General features: G+C 38.2%; 2 protein-coding genes and 1 pseudogene across 2 annotated transcripts; 1 reads left to right on the top strand and 2 right to left on the bottom strand.

Annotated features, from left to right (window-relative positions):
• The first annotated feature begins 176 nt into the window (after window positions 1–176).
• On the top strand, window positions 177–4022 carry LOC146140630 (uncharacterized). The gene is made up of 5 exons (XM_083392666.1): window positions 177–431; window positions 573–1676; window positions 1815–1887; window positions 2286–3204; window positions 3296–4022. Exons 1-5 carry the CDS (start codon window positions 177–179, stop codon window positions 4020–4022), a joined length of 3078 nt encoding a protein of 1025 aa, XP_083248792.1.
• Window positions 4023–5880: 1858 nt separating this feature from the next.
• On the bottom strand, window positions 5881–19492 carry LOC146140628 (etoposide-induced protein 2.4 homolog). Its single transcript, XM_083391393.1, has 4 exons — window positions 19312–19492; window positions 18961–19173; window positions 11900–12036; window positions 5881–6840 (listed from the first exon to the last, which is right to left on the bottom strand). The coding sequence occupies exons 2-4, from the start codon at window positions 19163–19165 to the stop codon at window positions 6157–6159; spliced, it is 1026 nt and encodes a 341-aa protein (XP_083247519.1). The 5' UTR covers window positions 19166–19173; window positions 19312–19492; the 3' UTR covers window positions 5881–6156.
• Window positions 16774–17243, bottom strand: LOC146140629 (uncharacterized; annotated as a pseudogene).
• Window positions 19493–21390: the final 1898 nt, after the last annotated feature.

The raw sequence follows: 21390 nt of genomic DNA, 5'->3' as shown, positions 1-21390 counted from the left end.
AGCACCACACGCTCTTGCATCGCGATTACGTCAGAAATACCAGCTTTCCACCGAGGAATGATCAGAGCCAGAGGCCAGTAGAACCGACAAGGGAAGACGGTGAAAAGCCGGCCGTCATTTCAACATCGTGTGCCGCCAAAACGTCAGTACGTCCACAGGTTGGTCAACGGGTGTATATGAATATCGTTCCTGTGAAAGTAGTAGGCAATAATGGACACGAGACCGAGACGTACGCCTTCGTGGACTCTGGTTCTAACTCCACGATGTGCGACAGGCGTCTTCTCGAGCTACTTGAAATAAACGGCGAGGAAATCGAGTACTCGCTTTCTACTGTAAACGGAAGGTCTATGTCAAAGGACGGTGCAGTCGTCAAGCTAGCCGTCAAGTCCATGGACGGAGAAAATACTGTTAATTTGCCTTGTGTGATTACAGTTGAAAGTTTACCTGTAGAGCCCAACAGATGCGATAAAAAATTGTCACACTTGAAGGGGATTGAGTTTGCGAAAGCATCTAACGACGAAGTGCTACTTCTAATTGGTTTAGACGTGCCCGAGGTGTTTTGGGTCGAAGAGGACCGAAGAAGGAAACGAGGTGAGCCAAGCGCTATAAAGACGGTGCTCGGTTGGTCACTGTTTGGTCCCGCTTCGTCTCAGTCATGTGATCTCGGTGTGCATCACGTTAAAGTCAACCACGTAAATTTGTCATGCGATTTGATGCACGAGCAAGTGAAGAAGATGTGGGAAACGGAGTTCAAGGACTTCAGTTTGTGTCCCGGCGTAGGGATGTCTAAGGACGACAAGTACGCCCTTAAGCTGATGAATGACTCTGTGAAACTTAAGGACCGTCACTACCAGTTGCGGATGCCGTGGCGCGCAGGCTCACCTAACCTGCCGAACAACCGCATACAAGCGATGCAAAGACTAGGATACCTAAAGCGCCGTTTGAGCAAAGACGACTCCCTTTGCAGGAAATACAAGGAGACAATCGAAGCGTATGTGCGCAATGGCTACGCTCGCCGTGTCGATAAGGAGCCTGTGAATGACCAAGTATGGTACCTGCCGCATCACCCCGTTCTCCATCCGCAAAAACCGGGAAAGGTGAGGGTGGTGTTCGATTGCGCTGCAAAGTACCGCAACACGTCATTGAATGATCAACTGCTACAAGGACCCGATTTAATGAACGGCCTTGTAGGTGTGCTGCTAAGATTCCGCCAAGAGAAAATTGCATTAGTTGCTGACGTAGAAGCGATGTTCCACCAAGTGAGGGTCGATCCAGTGGACATTAACTGCTTACGGTTTGTTTGGTGGCCAGACGGCGATACGGCTAAACAGCCTGTTGACTACCAAATGTTGGTTCACCTGTTTGGCGCAACGTCGTCACCATGCTGCGCTAGTTTTTGCTTTCGACGGACCGCAGACGATAATAGCAAGGATTTCGCCGCTGAAACTGTTGCAACAGTCCATGAAAACTTCTATGTCGACGACTGCCTTAAGTCTGTTGCAGCTCCTAATGAGGCAACAAAACTAATCACGGAACTCCGGGAATTGCTTCAGCGCGGTGGTTTTAATTTACGAAAATGGTTAAGCAATTGCGAAGAGATTTTGGACGCCGTTCCAGTAGGCGACACAGCCAAGTCGTCGTTTCCGTTAAACGCCGAAGTGGAAAGAGTACTTGGAGTAAGCTAGGATTTTCGGTCTGATGCCTTCCAGTTTGACGTTAATTTAAAGCAAAAACCTGTCACGAGAAGGGGTATATTGTCTGTTACCAGTTCCCTGTTTGATCCTATGGGATTTGTGGCACCTGTTGTGTTGCAGGCCAGAATGTTGCTGCAAGAGCTGTGCAAGCAAAGGCTGGGATGGGACGAAGAAGTGCTGGACGACATTGCCAGTGCGTGGCACCAGTGGGTCTCTGAGTTGCCAAATTTATTCAGCGTACAAATTCCCAGATGTTTGAAACCAAACAACGTCGAAATAATTAAATGCTACGACTTGCACCATTTTGCGGATGCTTCATCATACGGTTATGGAACAGTGTCGTATTTAAGAGTCGTTGACTACGAAGAAAGAGTGCGCTGCACTATTCTGTTCGCTAAGCACGCCTAGCTCCACTGAAAACCGTTTCAATACCGAGGCTGGAGTTGACTGCAGCTACTCTTGCTGTGAAAATGGACCAGTTTTTACGAAAGGAATTGAATCTGAAAATTCAAAAGTCTGTGTTTTGGACCGACTCAACGCCAGTTTTGCGGTACATCAACAATAAAACGAAACGTTTCCCTACTTTTGTAGCGAATCGGCTCACGAAGATAGACGAGGGTTCGGATGCATTGCAATGGAGACACGTGCCAACTAAGCTCAATCCAGCCGATGACGCGTCCCGGGGGTTGAGTGTTAAGGCGCTCATGGAAAGAGACCGCTGGTTCAAAGGTCCGCCGTTTCTGTATCAGGATGAAACCCAGTGGCCGTCTAGTCCGCTATACGCCGATGAACTACCAGACGATTTTGTGAAGCCACCGTCGGACGTTAAACTCCACTTCGTTTCACACAATCCCAACTGTTTAGATACGCTGCTACATCGTTATTCGTCATGGACGAGGTTGAAAAAGGTTGTAGCTTGGTTGCTGCGTTTCGTAAGTTACATGCGAAACAAGAAAAAGTTTGCATCATTGTTGACTGTACCTGAACTTAAGACTGCCGAACTCGCGGTGATCAAGTACGTACAAAAACAAAGGTTCCCAGAAGAAATCCGGGTTTTGTCACAGTGTCAAAAGGAGCGAGGCTCTGGTAAGCGCGCGCTAAAGAAAATGGCCTTGCAAAGACTGAACCCGATGTTGGTCGAAGGTGTTTTGTGCGTAGGAAGGCGCCTTAATTACGCTCCGGTGTCATACGATCTGAAGCATCCTGTGATACTGCCACACAAACGCCACGTAACGGACTTGATTATTGAGGATCACCACCAAACAGTTCGCCACTCTGGCATGGGCCTAACATGGAACTTGCTGCGCCAAAGATATTGGGTCTTTCGCCGAGGAGTTGCTGTACGACGAGTGCTTGGAAAATGCATTTTCTGCCGCCGACGAAATGCGCCCAGCGGACAACAGAAGATGGCCGATTTACCGCGTGCGCCTCACCATCCGCCATTCTCATTCGTGGGCGTCGACTACTTTGGTCCGCTCATGGTTAAACAAGGCCGTAGCGTAGCGCTACGGTTGCTTGTTTACTTGCTTAACGATACGTGCGGTGCTTATTGAGATCGCACACTCAATGACAACTGACTCGTTTATTGACGCGCTTCGCAGATTTATCGGTCGCCGAGGAAAACCCAAAAATATTTTTAGCGACAACGGAACCAACTTCGTGGGGGCCGAGCGCGTTCTCCGCAAATCATTGCAGGACTGGAATCAATCCCAGATAATTGAGAGTCTGCGACAGAGCAACGTTGAATGGGCATTCAACCCGCCCGCTGCCAGTCACATGGGCGGTGTCTGGGAAAGGCAAATTCGCTCAGTTCGCAAGATTCTGAATGTTTTGATGGCTGGCCAACAGCCTGGTGATGAGACTCTCAACACGTTTATGGTGGAAGTAGAAGCGATTCTAAACTCGCGCCCGCTTACACCAGTCACGATGGATCCGGAAAGCGACGAGCCGCTAACGCCGAATCATTTGGTGTTGCTAGGTCGCTGCGACACGCTGCCTCCAGGCGTCTTCGATGAGAAGGACAACTACGTGAGACGACGATGGCGCCAGGTGCAATACCTGGCAAATCCATTCTGGCTGAGATGGGTTGCCGAGTACTTGCCGACATTGCAAATGCGGCAAAAATGGACTGTCCAGGAGCGCAACTTCGTGCGCGATGATCTCGTTCTGCTTGCGGACAACTCGGTTCCGCGGGGCCAATGGCTCACTGGGAGAGTCGTGGAAACCTATCCCGACAAAAAGGAATCGGTTCGGAGTGTGTTGGTGAAAACCAAAAATGGGACACTTAAAAGGCCAATTGCTAAATTGTGCCTCATTCGCGCTGCGTAACGTCGCGATTTCTGCGTTGCTATGTAAATTGTAAATATGCATGTTCTTGCTGTATAGTAGTTGGGTTAAGATGTGCTCTAGTTCGAATACGCACATCGAGGCTGGGAATGTTACAGCGAGAAACGTTATTTAATTTCTATGCTGATGACGTCACAATGTTACCGTTTTTCTCTTCTAGTTTCTCAAATGTTGCTAGCTAAAAGCACATGGCGCAAGTTCTTAACTTTTAGTTGCTAACTGTAAATTGGGTATTTCTGTATTAGTTAGTTGAATTGGTTAATCGTATTAAGCCTATAATTTGTAAGAAGTTAATAATATTACGTTTATTGTTTGTTTAGTAATTGATTATAAACTGTATATTGCTAAAACACCATGCAACGGTTGATGTAGGCCATGCAACGGTTGATGTAGGCCAGGCTACATAGGTCGCTTACGTGCAGCCACGACCGTTACAGTAGTACTGCTCATAAGTGCTACAAAAAAAAAAAATCATTAAGAGTAAAATATTTATAAATTTTGGCTACGCCTATGCCCTGTCTGCCTTTTTTAACATGGCACGCCAGCGACCGACCGGACGAACACATGGCATCGTGTGCCATTCGCTGGACAAACTTTCTCATTTACATCTACATAATAAAAGAGAAAGTTTGTGAGATGTGTGTGTGTGGCAAGATGTTCGGCTGTTCGCCCAGTCATTTTACAATATATTTGTGTTACATCACAATGGAAATGTTAACTCAATGCGATTTACAACATGGTACAAATTGCAGTACTTAACAATAAGCATTTGTTTTTTCAATAAGGATTTTTCCGCGCAGTTTAGCACCGGGATTACGTATTTGTTTAAAAATGACGCTATCAAGCAAGCCTAAGCAATTGCTGCTGCATCCTAAAGTTTTACGTTTGGGAGTTATTCTCAATTGACAAGCGTCACGGGTTTTCGTTACTTGAAAGATGTATTGCATGCTTAGCCAAGTGTTGTGCGCTATAGTTAACCGACTTCACATCACATGATTTGAAATTTCTATGTAGTGACACTTTATTACATTTTAAAAAATATGTTTGCATTATTTATGTCATTTCCGAAGGTCTTACGAATAACCGGTAAATATTCTTTTTAACCTGGGCAACGCTGGGTATTTCTAGAATATAGATAGATAGATTTGCGTCATAATGACATTTTCATCAAACAAAATGTAGTGTGTGCTTATGACTAATAGGGAATTGACTGTCGTTGACTCGTAAAAGTTAATTCAATAAAACAACAAGAACTGACTTACAAGTTGTTTAGATATAAAACCATATAGAGACAAATCTAAAAATAAATTAAAACTATTTTATTGCAATATTTTCATGTGGGTTTTTATATAACCTAATTTCTCTGAATTGTTTAAGTGGGAAAGAAACGTTGCCACAAAGAACTCAATTGACTATCAATGTTGCTACATAAAGTTTAAACTATCGCAAACCGGATCTTCGCAGTTTGAATAACCACGCTTCATATCATATTAGATAAGGCTCTTTGGTTATTCATTGAAAACAAAAACAATTGTGGGGTCATTAACACGACTGAGCACCAGGCTGAAATGCCAGTAAAACAAATGCTAGACTGGCGATACTCCTGCTGCTGCCAAATTTTATATTTTTCCCCTCTTGCTAACAGTTTAAGCTACACGGCGATCCCCTGACAAGAACCAGCTTGCAAAAGTGTCATGGGGATTTGCAGGGAGATCACCTTTCTTGATTCTGTAATAATTTAATTATCTCTTTTACTATTTGGAGTAGCGAGGCAGCTCGATAGGCTTGCCATAAATATTTTTCCTTCTCTTATTGGTCATGCTATATAAAAACAAAACGCCGTCCTAAGTCAAAATTTATTTTGAAGATATCCGCGAAGCAATGACAAATCAGAAATCTGTTGTCATTGGTTTCGGATTCAGTTTCTTAAAGCAGTCTAGATAAATTTCAGACAGCAAAATATTACTAAGACAGATTATAATATTATAGCCATATGCCAAACATCGTGCTTACTATATTATACTGACGTGCACATTTTTACTGAAACACGCAGAATTTTTACAAACAAATGTTTCCTTAAACAAAACATCAACAACACAATTCACGTTTGATTATTTTAGTGGCGAAAGTTTCGAGATTGCTTTAATCGAATAATTTGGCTGAAAAGTATGTTACAAATTGAAGCGGCAGGTTCGAATATGCGCAGTCTTATAAAAGCCGCTTCTTTGGGAACAGACGCCCGGGTAGCACTGACTATAAAAAAAGGAAACAAAATTGAGAAAATGCATGCACTCACAATGGTAGGGTAATAGTTAAATACTAAGTTCGTCATAACAAACAGTGGCATGCCGAAGCCGCAAAAATATGGCCAGTTCTGATCAACCAAGCGAAGTCGTACTTTTAAGTCCATGCCCATATTAAACCACTTGTATTCAAAAGCATACAGTGAATAAAGGAGACATATGTGAACGCAGTAGAGTAGGGAGCCGATTCCTTCTAGTGGAAAATGTCTTGCAAAAGAGGCCTGCACAAGAAATATGGTTTCCACTGAAATCCCATAAACCAGGTCAGCTGCTGCTATACCAATGGAGGGAAAGGCGCGAGGCCTACCATAGAGAAGCTTGTAAACGCTGTCGGACACGTCAACAAACCACAAGCCGTTAACCAGTTTACTAATTACATACAATGGCAAAACCCATAGGGCGGCAAATGTGTAATGTAGACCAGTTTCCACATAAGGCCATAAACCTTTGTGTTTGTCTTGCGTAGTATCCTCTTGGAACACTGTTGTTAAAATAGTCTGAAAAAATAAAAATAAAATATAAACCAAGAATGGTGATTAGTTTTCTAAGTTGTGGTACTCGGCGTTATATAGGGTGAATGTAGAATTTTCCACTTCTAACCGTGCGTTGCCTAGGTTAAATAGTATTTACCAGTTACATTTTAACGTAATTTATTTACATTGCCAGAAAAACGCTAGTAGTCCTTTCTCAGCTAGAATTAACCTGGTAAATAATCTATATTTAACCACACCTGCGTCGGGTTAGACTTAACCTGGGAAGAGTCGCGTTACAAATTAACTGGTTCTGTTTAACCTGGGAAACACCAGGCATTTTGTCTAGAGCAGTATTTCCTTAACTGGGGGTCGCAAAGGGTTTTCAGGTGGGTCGCCGTGTGCTATTTGTTATACAAAAAATGGTCGCGGGCGCAAGAACAAGCGCCCGTCTAACAATTTGGTTTATGGATTTGCTTTAGTTCGATCACGAGGACACGTTTAGCGACACTATGGATAAAACTCAATGTAAAAGCAGTAATGCACAATTAACAATTCAGAGCAAACGCAATAATATAAAAACGTACTTAAAAATATCTTCCCAACCTATGTTTCAGATTACACATTAATAGAAAAGTATAAATCGTAAAAACCTAACAAATTTAAAAACAACCTAAAATGAGTGTGTCTTCTTTGCACAGCTCTTAATCACCTAGCAGTCATAATATCTCCTAAACAGGATGTAAAAATATAGCCCTTTTTGCTGTACTCTCCAAGAAAGTATTTATGTAAATCACTCGCATTTAAATCTTTACATTTTCCATAAAACAACATTTACACACGGTCGTTACTGCTGAAACGTTGGATAATTTAGGTTATATTCATCCTCGTTCAACACGTAATTACGAGATACCATAATGGAGGTCATCAATTTGTATATTTTACTTTTAAATTGGGGGAAAATCGGCTTTAATTAGGATATAAGATCTTGCTGGAGGCGGTCAGCAAAACAGAAATGGCTGTTCTTATTTGATTGACTTCATGTGTATTTAGACTTAACGCTAAATACGCCCTACAAGAGAGACGCCCTACAAGAGGGCTGCCTTCTGTTTAAATTTCAATTGAAAAACAACTAGTCTTCTCCCTGACTGTCAGTTAAAAATGGCTCACAGACTAGGAAAAGAATGCCCACCACTGCTTTAAAGCGAGTATGTAATATTGAAATATAAATAATAAAAATTTCAAACTTAAGGTATGGCTTAGCAGGGGTTAAGATAGATAGATATTATGTTTATTGTTTGGGAAGCAGGAGAATAAATTAGGTAACCAATTTAAAGACAATAAAACACCACAACTTCAGCCGCAATGGAGGCCACTACATCAGTGAGCAGTGCTTGTAAAATATAACAAGGATTTTGTAACGCCATGGGGGTTAAGTAAAAATTATTTAATTTAATTAGTTATAGGACATTTTTCGTCTCTCTTCGAGCAGGTGTGGCAAACATACAAACCTAAACCTAAATATTTTTTGATAAACTTGGTCAGTTTGCCTGTTCAAAAATGAGAAATTGGTTGTACACTATGTTTGTTTAAACCAGAGGTTCCCAACGTGGGCGGTACCGCCCCCTTGTGGGCGTTGGCGAGTTACAAGGGGCGTTTTGGGTCTGTTTCTAATTTGGGGGGCGCTGAATGCACATAAGGGGGCGTTACATAAAAGTACGTAAAGGCTAAATTTTATAAAAAGTTTACACAAAAATAGTAACAAACAGGACTGTAGGTAACTTTTAACCTTAAATGGCACCTTCCGTACTGCGAACTTGTAGTTGTTTTCCGACCATTGTTACGTAATATTTGACTTTCTTATGTAAAGCTGTTGGTTGTTGTTGCGTTTCACAGTTTTATACGCGGCAAAATGTTTGTATATTTAAAGCAGGGGTCGCCAATTTACGGCTCGCCACCTCTTTGACAACTAGACACGAGTCCATTTTAAATACTTTTTGACTATTTTGACTTAGTACAGGCAAAAATTTTTCGCGCTTCGCGCGAATGAACTTTCTACGTCAAGTTTGTTTACATTTTGATGCTGTCTTTCGAATAGCAGCGCTTTTTACCGTTGCGGACAAACGGAAAACGTATCCAAAAATATTACACATCTTTTTTACATTTTTTATTTTTTTCGGCAATGTAATGAATACTAGCACGAAATTTAAAAGAAATGTTGATATACCACAAAAAAATCGCGCCCGCTTCGCTCGCCAGGTGCGCCAGGACTTAAAGAGCTTAACAAACACTGAATTACACTATCTATAAACACTAAGGTTATCGCGTTTCCTCAAACTAGCTTTATTACACTTTTCATTGGTAGTATGGATGAAAAAACCGAGGTCCGCCTGATTCACAATTGTTCTAACATTCCAATAACACATTTCTTAGTTAACATTTTGTGCGGCCCACAGAGACCTTTCTGAGTTTGATTGGTGCCCATGACAAGAAAAGGTTGCCGACCCCTGATTTAAAGTACTGGTGCAGAAAGTTGATTTTTTTCTGGTAATAACATAACCTGGTGAATTATTGTATCCATAAATTCCTATAGTGAATGTATGTTTAGACAACCTAAAAAAATAAGACTTACAGCTTATCGAAACGAAAGTGAAGACAATATGATGTTAGGCAACGATTAGTATAATACTTTACTGCAAAGCAAGATGAGGGGGGCGATATGAAATAATAGTAAGCCCAAGGGGGCACTAGTGTCAAAAAGGTTGGAAAACGCACACTTACGCCAAAATACTATTTCCAATTTTCTGCGACTGTGATGCATACCACAGTTGGATATTTAAATTATTGTCTTAATTGGGTTAATTTAGTTATTTATAACTACCCACTGAGACTGTCAAACCACTCATATAAAACTAAGCCCCAAAATAAATCCACAGAAAAAAATTTAACAACAGAAACCACATCTAGTATGTACCTCAATCACAAGTATTGCTGCCAAGTTAGAACACTGACGAGAAAAGCAAAATAAAAATTGATGTCTATTTGAATATTGCATATTTTGACAAATTAAGTACTAACTGTACTTGATCTTCAAATTATTTGCTGTCTGTTGTATGCTTATTCAGCGGCATATAGTAAACCCAGATAAAAGTTGTCAGAAAAACTTCTGGCTTTGAATAATTGTTTACAAATGGATATCATTTGGCATACTATTTAAACAAACTAAAATAAATTATTAATTCCTGCAATTAGGAAGTGTGCTGCTGATTTGAAATAAGGTTGTGTGTACATGACGTAGCCACGATTTGGGTGGCTTTAAAGGATTTTTTGTAATTGATTAAGGCATTCTCATCTGAAAAATCCATGAGAAAACTCGTGAGATCAACGATGTTCAACCTGCAGCCTCCAATGCATAATTATGCGGCCGTTAACACATATTTTAATATCTTAAACTGTTATTGAGCAAAGGGAGAGAGAATACATCGAGGATTAAATGGCCAGGCACACAATAATTTGTTAATACAAATAAACAAAAAAGATTAAATCATAAACCACAGACAGTAGCTGGCAGCCATACGTTGATGCAAACTTGGGTTTGACCTAATGCTGAAATGGCACTTTACGACAGGTCTAAAATTCACCGATTTTTTGGGGGGTTTGACCTAATGCTGAAATGGCACTTAGCACTTGGCACTTTACGACAGGTCTAAAATTAGCCGATTTTTTATGTTATAGGGAAGCCAGACATCAGTCTACCATTGATGGTCATCAGATTGGTTAAGAGCATTGTAAGCAGGGGTGGATCTAGAGGGGGCACCTAGCAATGCCCCCTAAAAATATATTTTTCGCAAATTTCTATGTAAATACAATTTTTTCGCACCAACTTCTATCTGTCTTTATTGTTTTAGTCCCTTTCAACCTTTCAAGCAGTTAATACCAAAGGTAATATGTACATCATAGCATGTTGGGCCACAGCCCGCATGACTAACAAAATCCAATTTTTTTGTTTAATTAGAACATAAATGCCTGTGTTTTTAACTATATGCATTTTTTATGTCCCTAAGCCCAAGTAAAAGTTTTACCAAATTTAAACCGAACAAACTAATTTTTTTCTCGCTTTGTGCAGGTTAGACTGCATTTTAGTTCCATATTTTACCACAAGTTCTTTGACAACAAAACCTCTTTTCACATTTTTGTAATGACTTAAGTCAATGACTTGACGACTTGACTTAAGTGCACTTAAGTCACTGTTTTTAAATTACTTGACTTATAAAAGTCATTTGGACAAATGGGGTTAAAATAAATTGTTTTAATTCAGCAATTATTTATAAAATTGCGTTATTTATCCCAATCATTGCACATAAAACAATTTGCTTGTAATATGTGGCTTTTATGTTATTTTTTACTTGAGTTGCTCATAAAAATCGGAGAAGTTTGCCGGTTTTCATAATTTAAAGAACTTTTATTTTTTTGATAAGGGCTGGACTTGAAGTTGACTTGCTCTAACTATGACTTGACTTGGGCAACCGATGACTTGGACTGGGACTTGACTTGATATTTATTCAAAAAGACTTGACTTGGACTTAAGATAATTTACGAATGACTTGACTCTGACTTAAGTCATTTCAAAATCACTTGTTTACAACACTGTCTTTTTAGGAATAATTATTTTTTGACGTCAAGATTTGACAACTTTCTGCGTTATCCCTAAAAAAAACCACTGGGTTAGATAGTTCTATGGTAAGTCAAAGCATGCAGGTATTAATTTTATGACACCTACTACTGTTTTATCAGTGTTTAACCGTTTTGATTTAATCTTTCAGAAACTTCTATTACCTTCCAATTAATATATAGTCTGCATACTTAGGAGTGTAATAGTTACGTTTATCAATTTGGCAAAGGCTTACATTTCTGCATGGATTCTTCTAAAATTGGCAGGAATGTCAATATTGGCGCCAAGAGTAAGCACATTCTATTGATTTACTAATTTTTGTATGTTATTAAGTATCCAAAAACAAAAATACATATGCATGATGTTAGATTTATTGATAAAAAAATACTCACTTAGAAGATTTTTAAAACATACCTTTGTGAAACAGTGCAATGCAGGCAAAAGATATTGAGCAAATGCCCAAATACTGATCCAAATGAAAAAGCTTAATGCGGCACTTAAGACAACCCTTCCTATCATTCTTGGTTCCTTGGGCTTCAAGTCGTTGCTTTCTAAAACGAAAAGTTTGTTGCAGTTTAACATAAAACCAGGGTTGTTTTAAAATAACAAGGGGGGTGTTGCACATTTGCGTAGCACATTTGCAACATGTATTACCATCACCAGTGTATTGGCTAGGTAAATTTTTTTTGACATGAAAAAAAAGTTTTAAGTTTTTCTATGAATTTTAAACAACAGTCTTCTCATGTATCCTATACATTTCCTAGTTTGCAAGTGTATTTACATATACCTAGGGATGTTCGAAAAAGAATTACGAATTCTGAATGACTAGTATATATATATATGTATATTAGGGTTGTTCAGATTTAACTTTTTTTCGAAAATTCATGCTTGTTGCTTGATTTCCCATTATGGGTCACAAAAATTATGCTATGCAAAAATAAATTGAAATTGGATTGCATTTAGGGGCTCTGCAAGCCCCTAAAGTTTATTTTACAATATCCGGGAGATTCCCAACGTTATTACGCTTTCATTGATTGTCCACTAGGCCTGCATTATGACCAAGTTTTTGGTAGACGTTAAATCAGTTAAGACGGAAAAAGGTTTTATTTCAGGTTTGTCATTTTTTTTTCATAATGCCTTCTCTGCTTACTTTGAGGTATTTCTACTACTAAATCTTACTTTACCAGTTGTCGGCTATATCGATTATAACGGATTCTAAAGTTAATCAAATACTTGGTCACACTTCTGACGAACAACAACAAAGGCTGTTAAATGGCATAACTGCTGCTGGCTGTTGTAGCGACTGTGCGATGTCATAACAAAGAAATAATTGTTAAGTCAGTATAGAATTCTGGTTTGTACTGCGAAGTTATCTTAAAATGTTTAAATTACAGATTTTTACAGCGTTTACTGTTCTTAGTTGCTAGAACAGTTTACGATTTTAACATTTTATACACTCAAAGTTAGGTTAGGATTTGCAGCAGCGTGTAACTAACTATGTGTATTTTTTGAAAATACTTTGGCCATACTAGGTGCCACAACACAAAGTAAAGTCTCCCATCACAAACCAGGTGCAGCGCACAGTGCAAGGTAGATGGGGCAAGTTTTGTATTGCTAAAAAATGTTTATGTGGTCTGTACAGATGGGTTATGATTAGGGATGTTCAAAGTAGAATACCAAGGTATTCTAAAATAATAGGTTTCGAATCTAGAATAACGAATCCAGAATATCGAATCCTAGTATAATTTAATTAAATTATTTAACCTCGATTTTGTTTGGGGAAGGGATTTTTTGCTAACATGTGTACATTATAATAAAAAAAATCTCCCATATGTTTAACATTCTTAACAACTGTCATTTGAAGCAGTTGTGTAAACTGTAATATGTCCACTGTCCAGTTTGTTGCCAAAACTTATATTTTTGCCAATAGTGAGTACAATGCAACACCGAACACAGAACTCTAGCAATTCGGCCCTGTTTTTAAAGCATTGTTGGGTTTTGTGCTTCTTTTTTTGATTCAAATGAACTGTTATGCAGTCAAATAATGTACTGCAAAGAATAAGTTACTATTGACATAACGAATCCTTGACAATTACGCTGTACATTACTGTATAACCTCGCTGAATATTGGCCTAAATTTGACCTTAAGTAACCCTATAGCGCATTTGGTTACATCCAGCACCTCTTATAATGTAATGTTACGTTTGCAACTTAACGCATTTAGGGAAATTGGGAACTCCCCACCTGAAATTGCATGTTAGTCGCTCGCCCAATAATGCTTGATTGACACCTAATTATTAGACGAACGTTATCGCGAGACGCGGTAATTGGTCGCCCGAAAAAACGCTGACACTGCACTACCAGGTTACATTTAAAGCAAGCCCTGTAAATTGGTCTCCACAGCGACAGGCCAACTTACCACACGCGTTTGTACAATTAGGCGCAACAATCGGCGGTAAAACGTTAAATTATATTGGTTCCAATTACCCGAAATAAATGACAGAATTGGATTTGAATCTCATCTGGATTCGAATCATTCGATATTCTACTTCCCTAGTTATGACGCTATTTTTGTAGAAAAACTTCAAAAGTTCAACACATTTTTAGCATTGTTCTATGTTCCATTTTGGCTTAAGGCTAGCATTGGGAGTGATGCACCAATCAATGACCTAAAGTTTCTCCATTTAAAGCTGGCATACACTGCAATTGATAAGGAAGTTGGTGAGGCTGCCTTTAATAAGCTTTATCCTCACCATTGGTATCTTGTTAAAGAAACTGTCATATTTTCGTTGTTTAGTGATAATCCACAACCAATGACAAGAAGGCAGCCATTGTGCAAAATTTCTTGCAACTGCAAAACCCGATGAGTTTCACCAAGGAATTCCGGTTTTGCATCGTACTATCAACAGTTATACCACTTTAGAGAATTTGGTTGGCCCAGATTCCTGGTTTATTTTTACACTACTTAATCAGGAATGTGATTGGCTGAAGCATTCTCCTCATTCATGGTCCTCATATTATGGCTACAATGAATTAAAGTCGTTTGTCTGTACTGTAAAAGCTGTGAATGATGCCGCAGAAAGAGGGGTAAAATTAAACACTGATTAGGCTGCAATATTAACCGACAATCCTCAGCAACGTGCAAGCTTACTACAGGCAGTTGAAGATCACAGGCGATTATATCCAGATTTTCTCAAAAAAAAACTTGGCTAAAAAATGATAAAAGCTTTTTATTGATGTTTCCTTACAACTGTTTTTTTTTTTTTTTTGTAATATTTTTGTTGTATTCCTTTTTCCACTGTTGAATAAAATACTTTGCTTTTCATAATAAAGAATTGGTTAAAAAATATAATTATTGCATATATATATGTGATAAATTAAATAAAACCTCCAAAAATGGGGTAGAGTAGGGTTTTAGGGGCTTTAAATATTTATAATAATTTACATAAAAATGGAAAATAGATTTGTGATGCTTGTTGCCATTTTGTAATACAGAAATTACAAGGTTTCTGTGTTTGTGAAGAAAAACGTACAGCATCGTGTAAGGGTAAGTCCCAGATTTTAGCAACTTTAGTGTAGTAACTCTGGGGCTTCTTTTTGGGCGTCGAGCCCCCAAATGTGGTCCAATTGTTTTGAAAACTTATGAAACTGATTTTTATGTGACACATAATGGGAAATCGAGCAGGAAGCATAAATTTTCGAAAAAAAGTTAAATCTGAACATCCCTAATGTATATGTTTTTAATTAATTGTTTACCTTCTATTTTTCTGGTGAAATGCTCATAAAATATATATAGAGACAGCTTTTAGTGACAAAACAGTAATTAATCAAAAAACTTTTTCTGACTAATATGTATAGTAATCGGAAATTAAAATACAAAGATTTACATCCTAAAGTACTGCCATTTAAAGCAGTTCTTTAAACCAATGCTCGTATTTAGTGAATCATCATGCCTTCAGGTTTGGCTGCGTGGTGGTTTATGGCAGAAATCATTTTAACTCCCCTGGACTGGAATGTATTAATAAAAAATAAACGAGGGGCGTTGTTTAAAATAGCATATATATTCAATTTGAACATATTTGGAGAATTTAAACTGATTTTTTGATTAGGAATGCATTTTAATACAGAAAGTGGCTGTCTGATTTGTATATATATTAGGGTAATGAGGTGGCACTATATACCCTATTTAGAATTAAACAAATACAGCCAGGATGTAAAAAGATTAATATATATATATTGATGGTTTTCAGATAAATAAAAATTGCTGTGGTAAAAATTGATTGCCATAAATGAGTTCATTCAGTGCCTATTGTTTTGTAATGCGATTCTAGAATTTAAATGTTTAGGGGTTGCATTCTGATAAAAGTTACAAGAGCATGGTTGGCCTGGAAAAAAAATTTGCACTCTCTCTATTCGGGTGGGGGTATAGCATCAGCGTTGGCTAGACGAAATAACCCTCTCTAAAATTCTGACATGCCATCTAAGAATTTCCATCCAAAAATTTATTTTTAATAAATTAACCTGCCTTAGTACTTTGATGTGAAATACAGTTTTTAACAGCAAATTAGCATGTTGATGTAGCCATATAGTTGGAAAAAATGAAATGAAGACATGAAGTTATGTTCTTGTTTTTTAACGGAAATCCGTATGCCACAAGTAAACAAGTTCATTTAATAAATTCACTGGCCAACAAAAAACATTTGGCATGGTTGGTAAGAACGGTTTGAGAGTATATCAGGGGCGCTGTGCTTGAAAATGCCAACAGTTTTTGCAAATTGGCTCTAGTTTTTAAGATATTGACGAATTTAGATAATTTTTTTGTAGCTTTAAAGTTTGAAGTAAGGTTGCATTTTATCTTAAGGAACAGCCTATATCAAAATGTTGTAGTAAGTCTATCTGCACTAAAACCACAAGAATGAGCAAAAGCTAAGACACAATGAGACTAGCTAAATAAAGAAGTGCTGCATAAATCTATTTTTTTCTGTATATTCAACACAAAAAATGCCCCATCTTTTCGTATTTTTATTAGATTCTCCTAACGTATTGCTATTTGTGAGACTCAAGCTTCCTAAACCACATTAAAACTTGCTTGAAATAAACAATAAATAGCAGTAGTTTGGTAATAACAAACCAAGTATGCCTAAGCCAACAAAGATAGACAAACAATATGTAAAAACAGACGAAATGAACAAGCAATCAATTTTTTAATTTATCAGAGAGAATTTAAAGCATGTCTCAGGATGTGTATTAGTGAAGTCTGTGGTTGCGACTCTAGTTATTTACTCAAATTAGTTTAAAGTCATCTGCAGGATAAAGAGCCCTCTTGTACTACTTTTGCCTGTAGTATTGTTATGGACAGTTTCGCATTAGGCACCAGCAGTAATCTGACATCATGTGAGTACCACCCCATCGGACTGATATCTCTCTTCTATTAATTTGATATTGTGGTGAATCTTTGCTCCTTACTCATATTTCGAGGTTTTCAAAGTTTGTAAGCATCACTCCTACAAGATCCACATAGTTATTTGCTGTTGTGTTTCCAATAAAGCCTTTTACAACTGCAACGAAAGAGTGCCAGGCTGCATTCTCAACTTCAGTCCTATGTGATGAAAAAAACTGATCTTTCAATTAATTTTAGTATTTGTGGCCCATCAAAAAGTTCTGCTTTAGGTTTTTCGATACTAAGACCAGAAAATACTTCGCACAGGTATACAAAACAAGCACCATCTTTATCTAAGGCCTTTACAAACTGTTTCATCAAACCCAATTTTATGTGCAATGGGGGTAAAATGATGCGATCACGACTAACCAAAGAAGGTTTATTTACAATGTTTTTATCTCCGCGCACAAGCTGTTCATGCATATGTCATTCCTCAGTAATCCAGTGTTGATCAGTGTCCCCACTTTCCCAGTAAAGCAGGGATACTTGCTGTAGCGGCCTTATTGTCCTAAGAGAAAGTTGATCATTTTTAAATCAATGCATATCCTCAGTAAAAGAAAGTCTCTTCAGGACAATCTTTATTACACTTTGGTAGTGTTTCTTTAAAACAACTGAGTGGCCAATTGGAACACAGGCAAACTTATTTCTGTTGTACAGTAGCACACATTTCAAACTTCTTTGGAGCTGTCAATGAATAACCTCCATTCTTCTGGTTTATATCCAAGTATAGACCAATAGATAAAAGAAGTCCTTCGATGTTATTACAGTACACAAAATTATCTTCTTGAGAGAAAAATTGCATTAACATTTCTTCTCTGTCCTGTTAAACCGTTATGTTTGTTGCTGAATCAAGAATATTATATTCACGGAGGTGAGAAGCCAGCACTTTAGACCTATGTTACTCACTAGCATACATTTTTCATAGTATATATATGTAGAAAGAAGCAACATATCAAAAACTAGAGCCAACTCAGCAAAAGTAATGGCATTTTCGTACTCAGCGCCCCTGATATAGCCCTAAATCGATCTAACATACCATGCCTTTTGAAAAAAAAAATTTTTTGTTGGCTTGTGTTATACTTTTAAACTATTGATGAACCCTCGAAACCGACTTATAGATTTATTTTTAGTTATTACAAACGACCTGAGCAAAGTAATATTACTTTATTTTTTCTGAGACAGTTTAAGTCGTAGTGCTGCCGTAATACCATAAACACTCTAAAAGGGTGCCTTAAAACTGGTCTTTAAGGCTGAATCCCCACCGGTTAGACAAAAACGCTTTAAAGCAGTCTGATCGCGACTAATGAGATGGAACGCTATTTCTTTTGTTGTCGCGTCTCCACCGACCAGACTTGACGCAAATCTTATGCACAGCAGACAGACACGACTAAACGTGTTTTTTTAGCGAGATAGCACTACCAGGCTACATTCGAAGCAAGCCCTATAAATGGCAGCGACAGGCCAACTTACCACACGCATTTGTAAAATTAGGCGCAACAATCGGTGCTCATACATTAAATTATATCAGTTCCAATTACCCAAAATAAACGGCAGAATTGGATTTGAATCCAGATGGGATTGGAAGGATTCCATATTCTACTATGAACATCCCTACTAACAACTTATATTTGACCAATATAAAAACATTAGAAACACAATGAGAAAGGTAAGTTTACAAATCACTTGCTATAACTCAAAACTTGCAAGAAATGAGTTCTTTAAGAAAAACAGATAAAATGGGTTCCAAATTAACAATTACACACCAAGTGTTTTCACGCACAAGTTCGCTTTGCGTATTTAAGGTTCGCTTTTGCTGGACGTTATTAGATGTGTCTGATTACTTTTTGCGTTGTTACAATTAACATTTAATGACGTCATACCATATAAATTTTATGACGTCACTTGGAAAATAGGGGAATTCCTTAAGTTGAAAATCCAGACATCCACCGTTTTGATTTTCTCGATAGAATACGCCCCTGTGTGTAACTCCCTAATTTAGTGTATTACCACACTTACAAACCAAAAAATAACAAACCAAAGTTGGGCAGAAAGCGCCTTGTTGCTGCTCTACGAGAAGTATTCATGGCATCTTGAATTTTTCTTCGCCGCTCAGCCTGTTGTTGTTGAATTTGTATGTCCAGGGAATATATTAACACAATTCCGTGTATAGAGTCTTTAATGCCATAGCAAAAATGCAGCACAACTGCGCGAACTACAGAAGACATAGTGATTTCATTCATAAAGATTTCTAGAAATAAAAACACAATATTTGTTGGAACAGACTGCAAGTTGGAACTATGAAAAAGTACATCACAGTCAGACTTCTGTGGAAAGTATGATTGATGGCAACAGGCAAGTATCTTGAGTCTTGACAGATATTACCTACCTGCTACCACTGCTGGAAAGTATGGCAGATCTCGACGAGATCTCGCGGGTTCACGGCAGAAAAAATCTGTGTGACCGGGTGCAACAAAGGGCAAAAAAGTGCACCTCGGGTGCACTTTATGATTTTAGGATGCATCCTGTATTGCATACATTGCAATGTAGTATTATTATTATAATGCCCCCTAAAAAAAACAAAATATTGCAGTAAAGCATAATTTGTCGACGGTACCTTGTTTTGTATTTTTTGCAAACCGAATTGATTATAGAATACTAAGAGACCTTTACCTAACACCATTAACATGGAATGATTCAAAAAGAGAGAAAAAAAATATAGTTTCTATGTCATTGGTTTAACTATAAAAAAATTTCAATTTGGCAACCCAGTTTTTACCTTTTATCCAGTTACCAGTTTCAACGCAGCCCCACTGCGCCAGCCGCCTGCAGCTGCAGCTACCAATATGCAGTGACTTTTTATGGCGCCGTCCCTCAGGGACGCCGGAGCGATTAGGGCAAGGGGGGCAACTTTTTTGGTAAGGGCAACATAGACCGCAAGCGAGCCGAAATATTGGGGTGTCGGGGGGTGCTCCCCCGGAAAAATTTTTGCGGCCACGACCTGTAGATTGGCTTAAAATGGTACCAAAAATGTTTTAACAAATGTCAACCATGTCATTTTACGTATTTTTTTGCGTTTTTCCGTAGCTTTCCGTAGAAAGCAATATATCATTTTGGCGCTGGTCTAGAATCCTACCACAACGTTGAAATAATTATTAAGCAATGCATAATATGTGGGTTAGGGTGTCGGTTAGTGTTTGGGTGTGGGTAGGTTAAGTAATATTGTTTAACACTGTTACTGGACTCACCCAAACCCAAACGCTAACCGGCACCCTAACCCAAATAATGTTCGTTGTGGTAGGATTCTAGACGAGCGCCATCATTTTTCATGAAAAGGGCATTTGCCACCCTTAGCAAAGGGCAGGAGGGGCGCTTGTCCCCCGCGCTCCCCCCCTCTCCGGCGTCCCTCCTCTTCCCTTTTCCTTCTTTTTTACTTGCGCAGGGTTGCCAGATAGAAAAAATAAAAAAGCCAAAATTACTCCAAAAAAAGCCAAATCTAATACCAACTCTAACAAGCCTATGTTTTTCCTTAAATAGATAAAAAATGCAATAAATGGTCATGCTGGTACATTGAATTTCTCTTTTTGTGGCAAATTTTCTTAATTTTTTGTAAATCTTTCGTGACAATTTTTTTCTCTCTTTGTAAATTTTTCTTGGCAATTTTTCTCTTTTTATAATTTTTTTGGAATTTTTTTCTTTTTTTGCGTTTGTTTGATATCTTCTTAACATAACACTCATAACATTTTTGAACAAAACGAAAAAAGCCTAAAAAAGCCAAATTTCATTTGGATTTTTTTTTGAAAAAATAAATCCAAAGAGGTTCAGAAAAAGCCTAAATTTTCAAATTTGCCTTTAAAAAATCCTAACTGGTAACCCTGTACTTGCGTAACGTGCGTAAGCCCTAACTTTTTTGCTAAAAATTGTGATATTGTGGTATCCAGATTTAAAATTTTTAATATTTGAAATAAAATATTTCGCCGAAATGACAATCGTCAAAATTCTACGTCTTTGAGTTTGAATCATTATATCGAGTTTTTTAACTGCTGATGTGTTCTAAAAGTATTCCAAGTTGATTTTCTACTGTCACCGGATCTGCTAACAATACATTTTATGTCACTGGTCTAGAATCCTACCACAACGAACGTTATTTGGGATAGGGTGGGTCAATCATTATTATTAAATAATAAATATAATAATACTTGACCCACCCACACCCATACCACCCCAGATTGGAAACTTTGAATATTGCGCGGGGGAGATGTTTTGCAGCTGAAAAAATGCGCGGCTGAAAATAAAATTTCGACTTGAACTTGCGCGGCTGAAAATAAACCATCAGGCTACCGAAAGTTGTAAATTGCGAATTTATATTAAACTTACAGCGTTCATAGAATACTTGAATCACTGCGCAATTTTTGGTTGGTGTGCGGGCGCAGTGCGCAGGTAAATATTTAAAAAGTTGGATAGTATA

The sequence above is a fragment of the Ascidiella aspersa genome, chromosome 6 (assembly GCF_963924565.1).
Source record: "Ascidiella aspersa chromosome 6, kaAscAspe10.2, whole genome shotgun sequence".
In the NCBI taxonomy this organism is placed as follows: domain Eukaryota; kingdom Metazoa; phylum Chordata; class Ascidiacea; order Phlebobranchia; family Ascidiidae; genus Ascidiella; species Ascidiella aspersa.
Note: the sequence above shows the minus strand (reverse complement) of the source record. Positions and strands in the feature narration are given on the sequence as shown.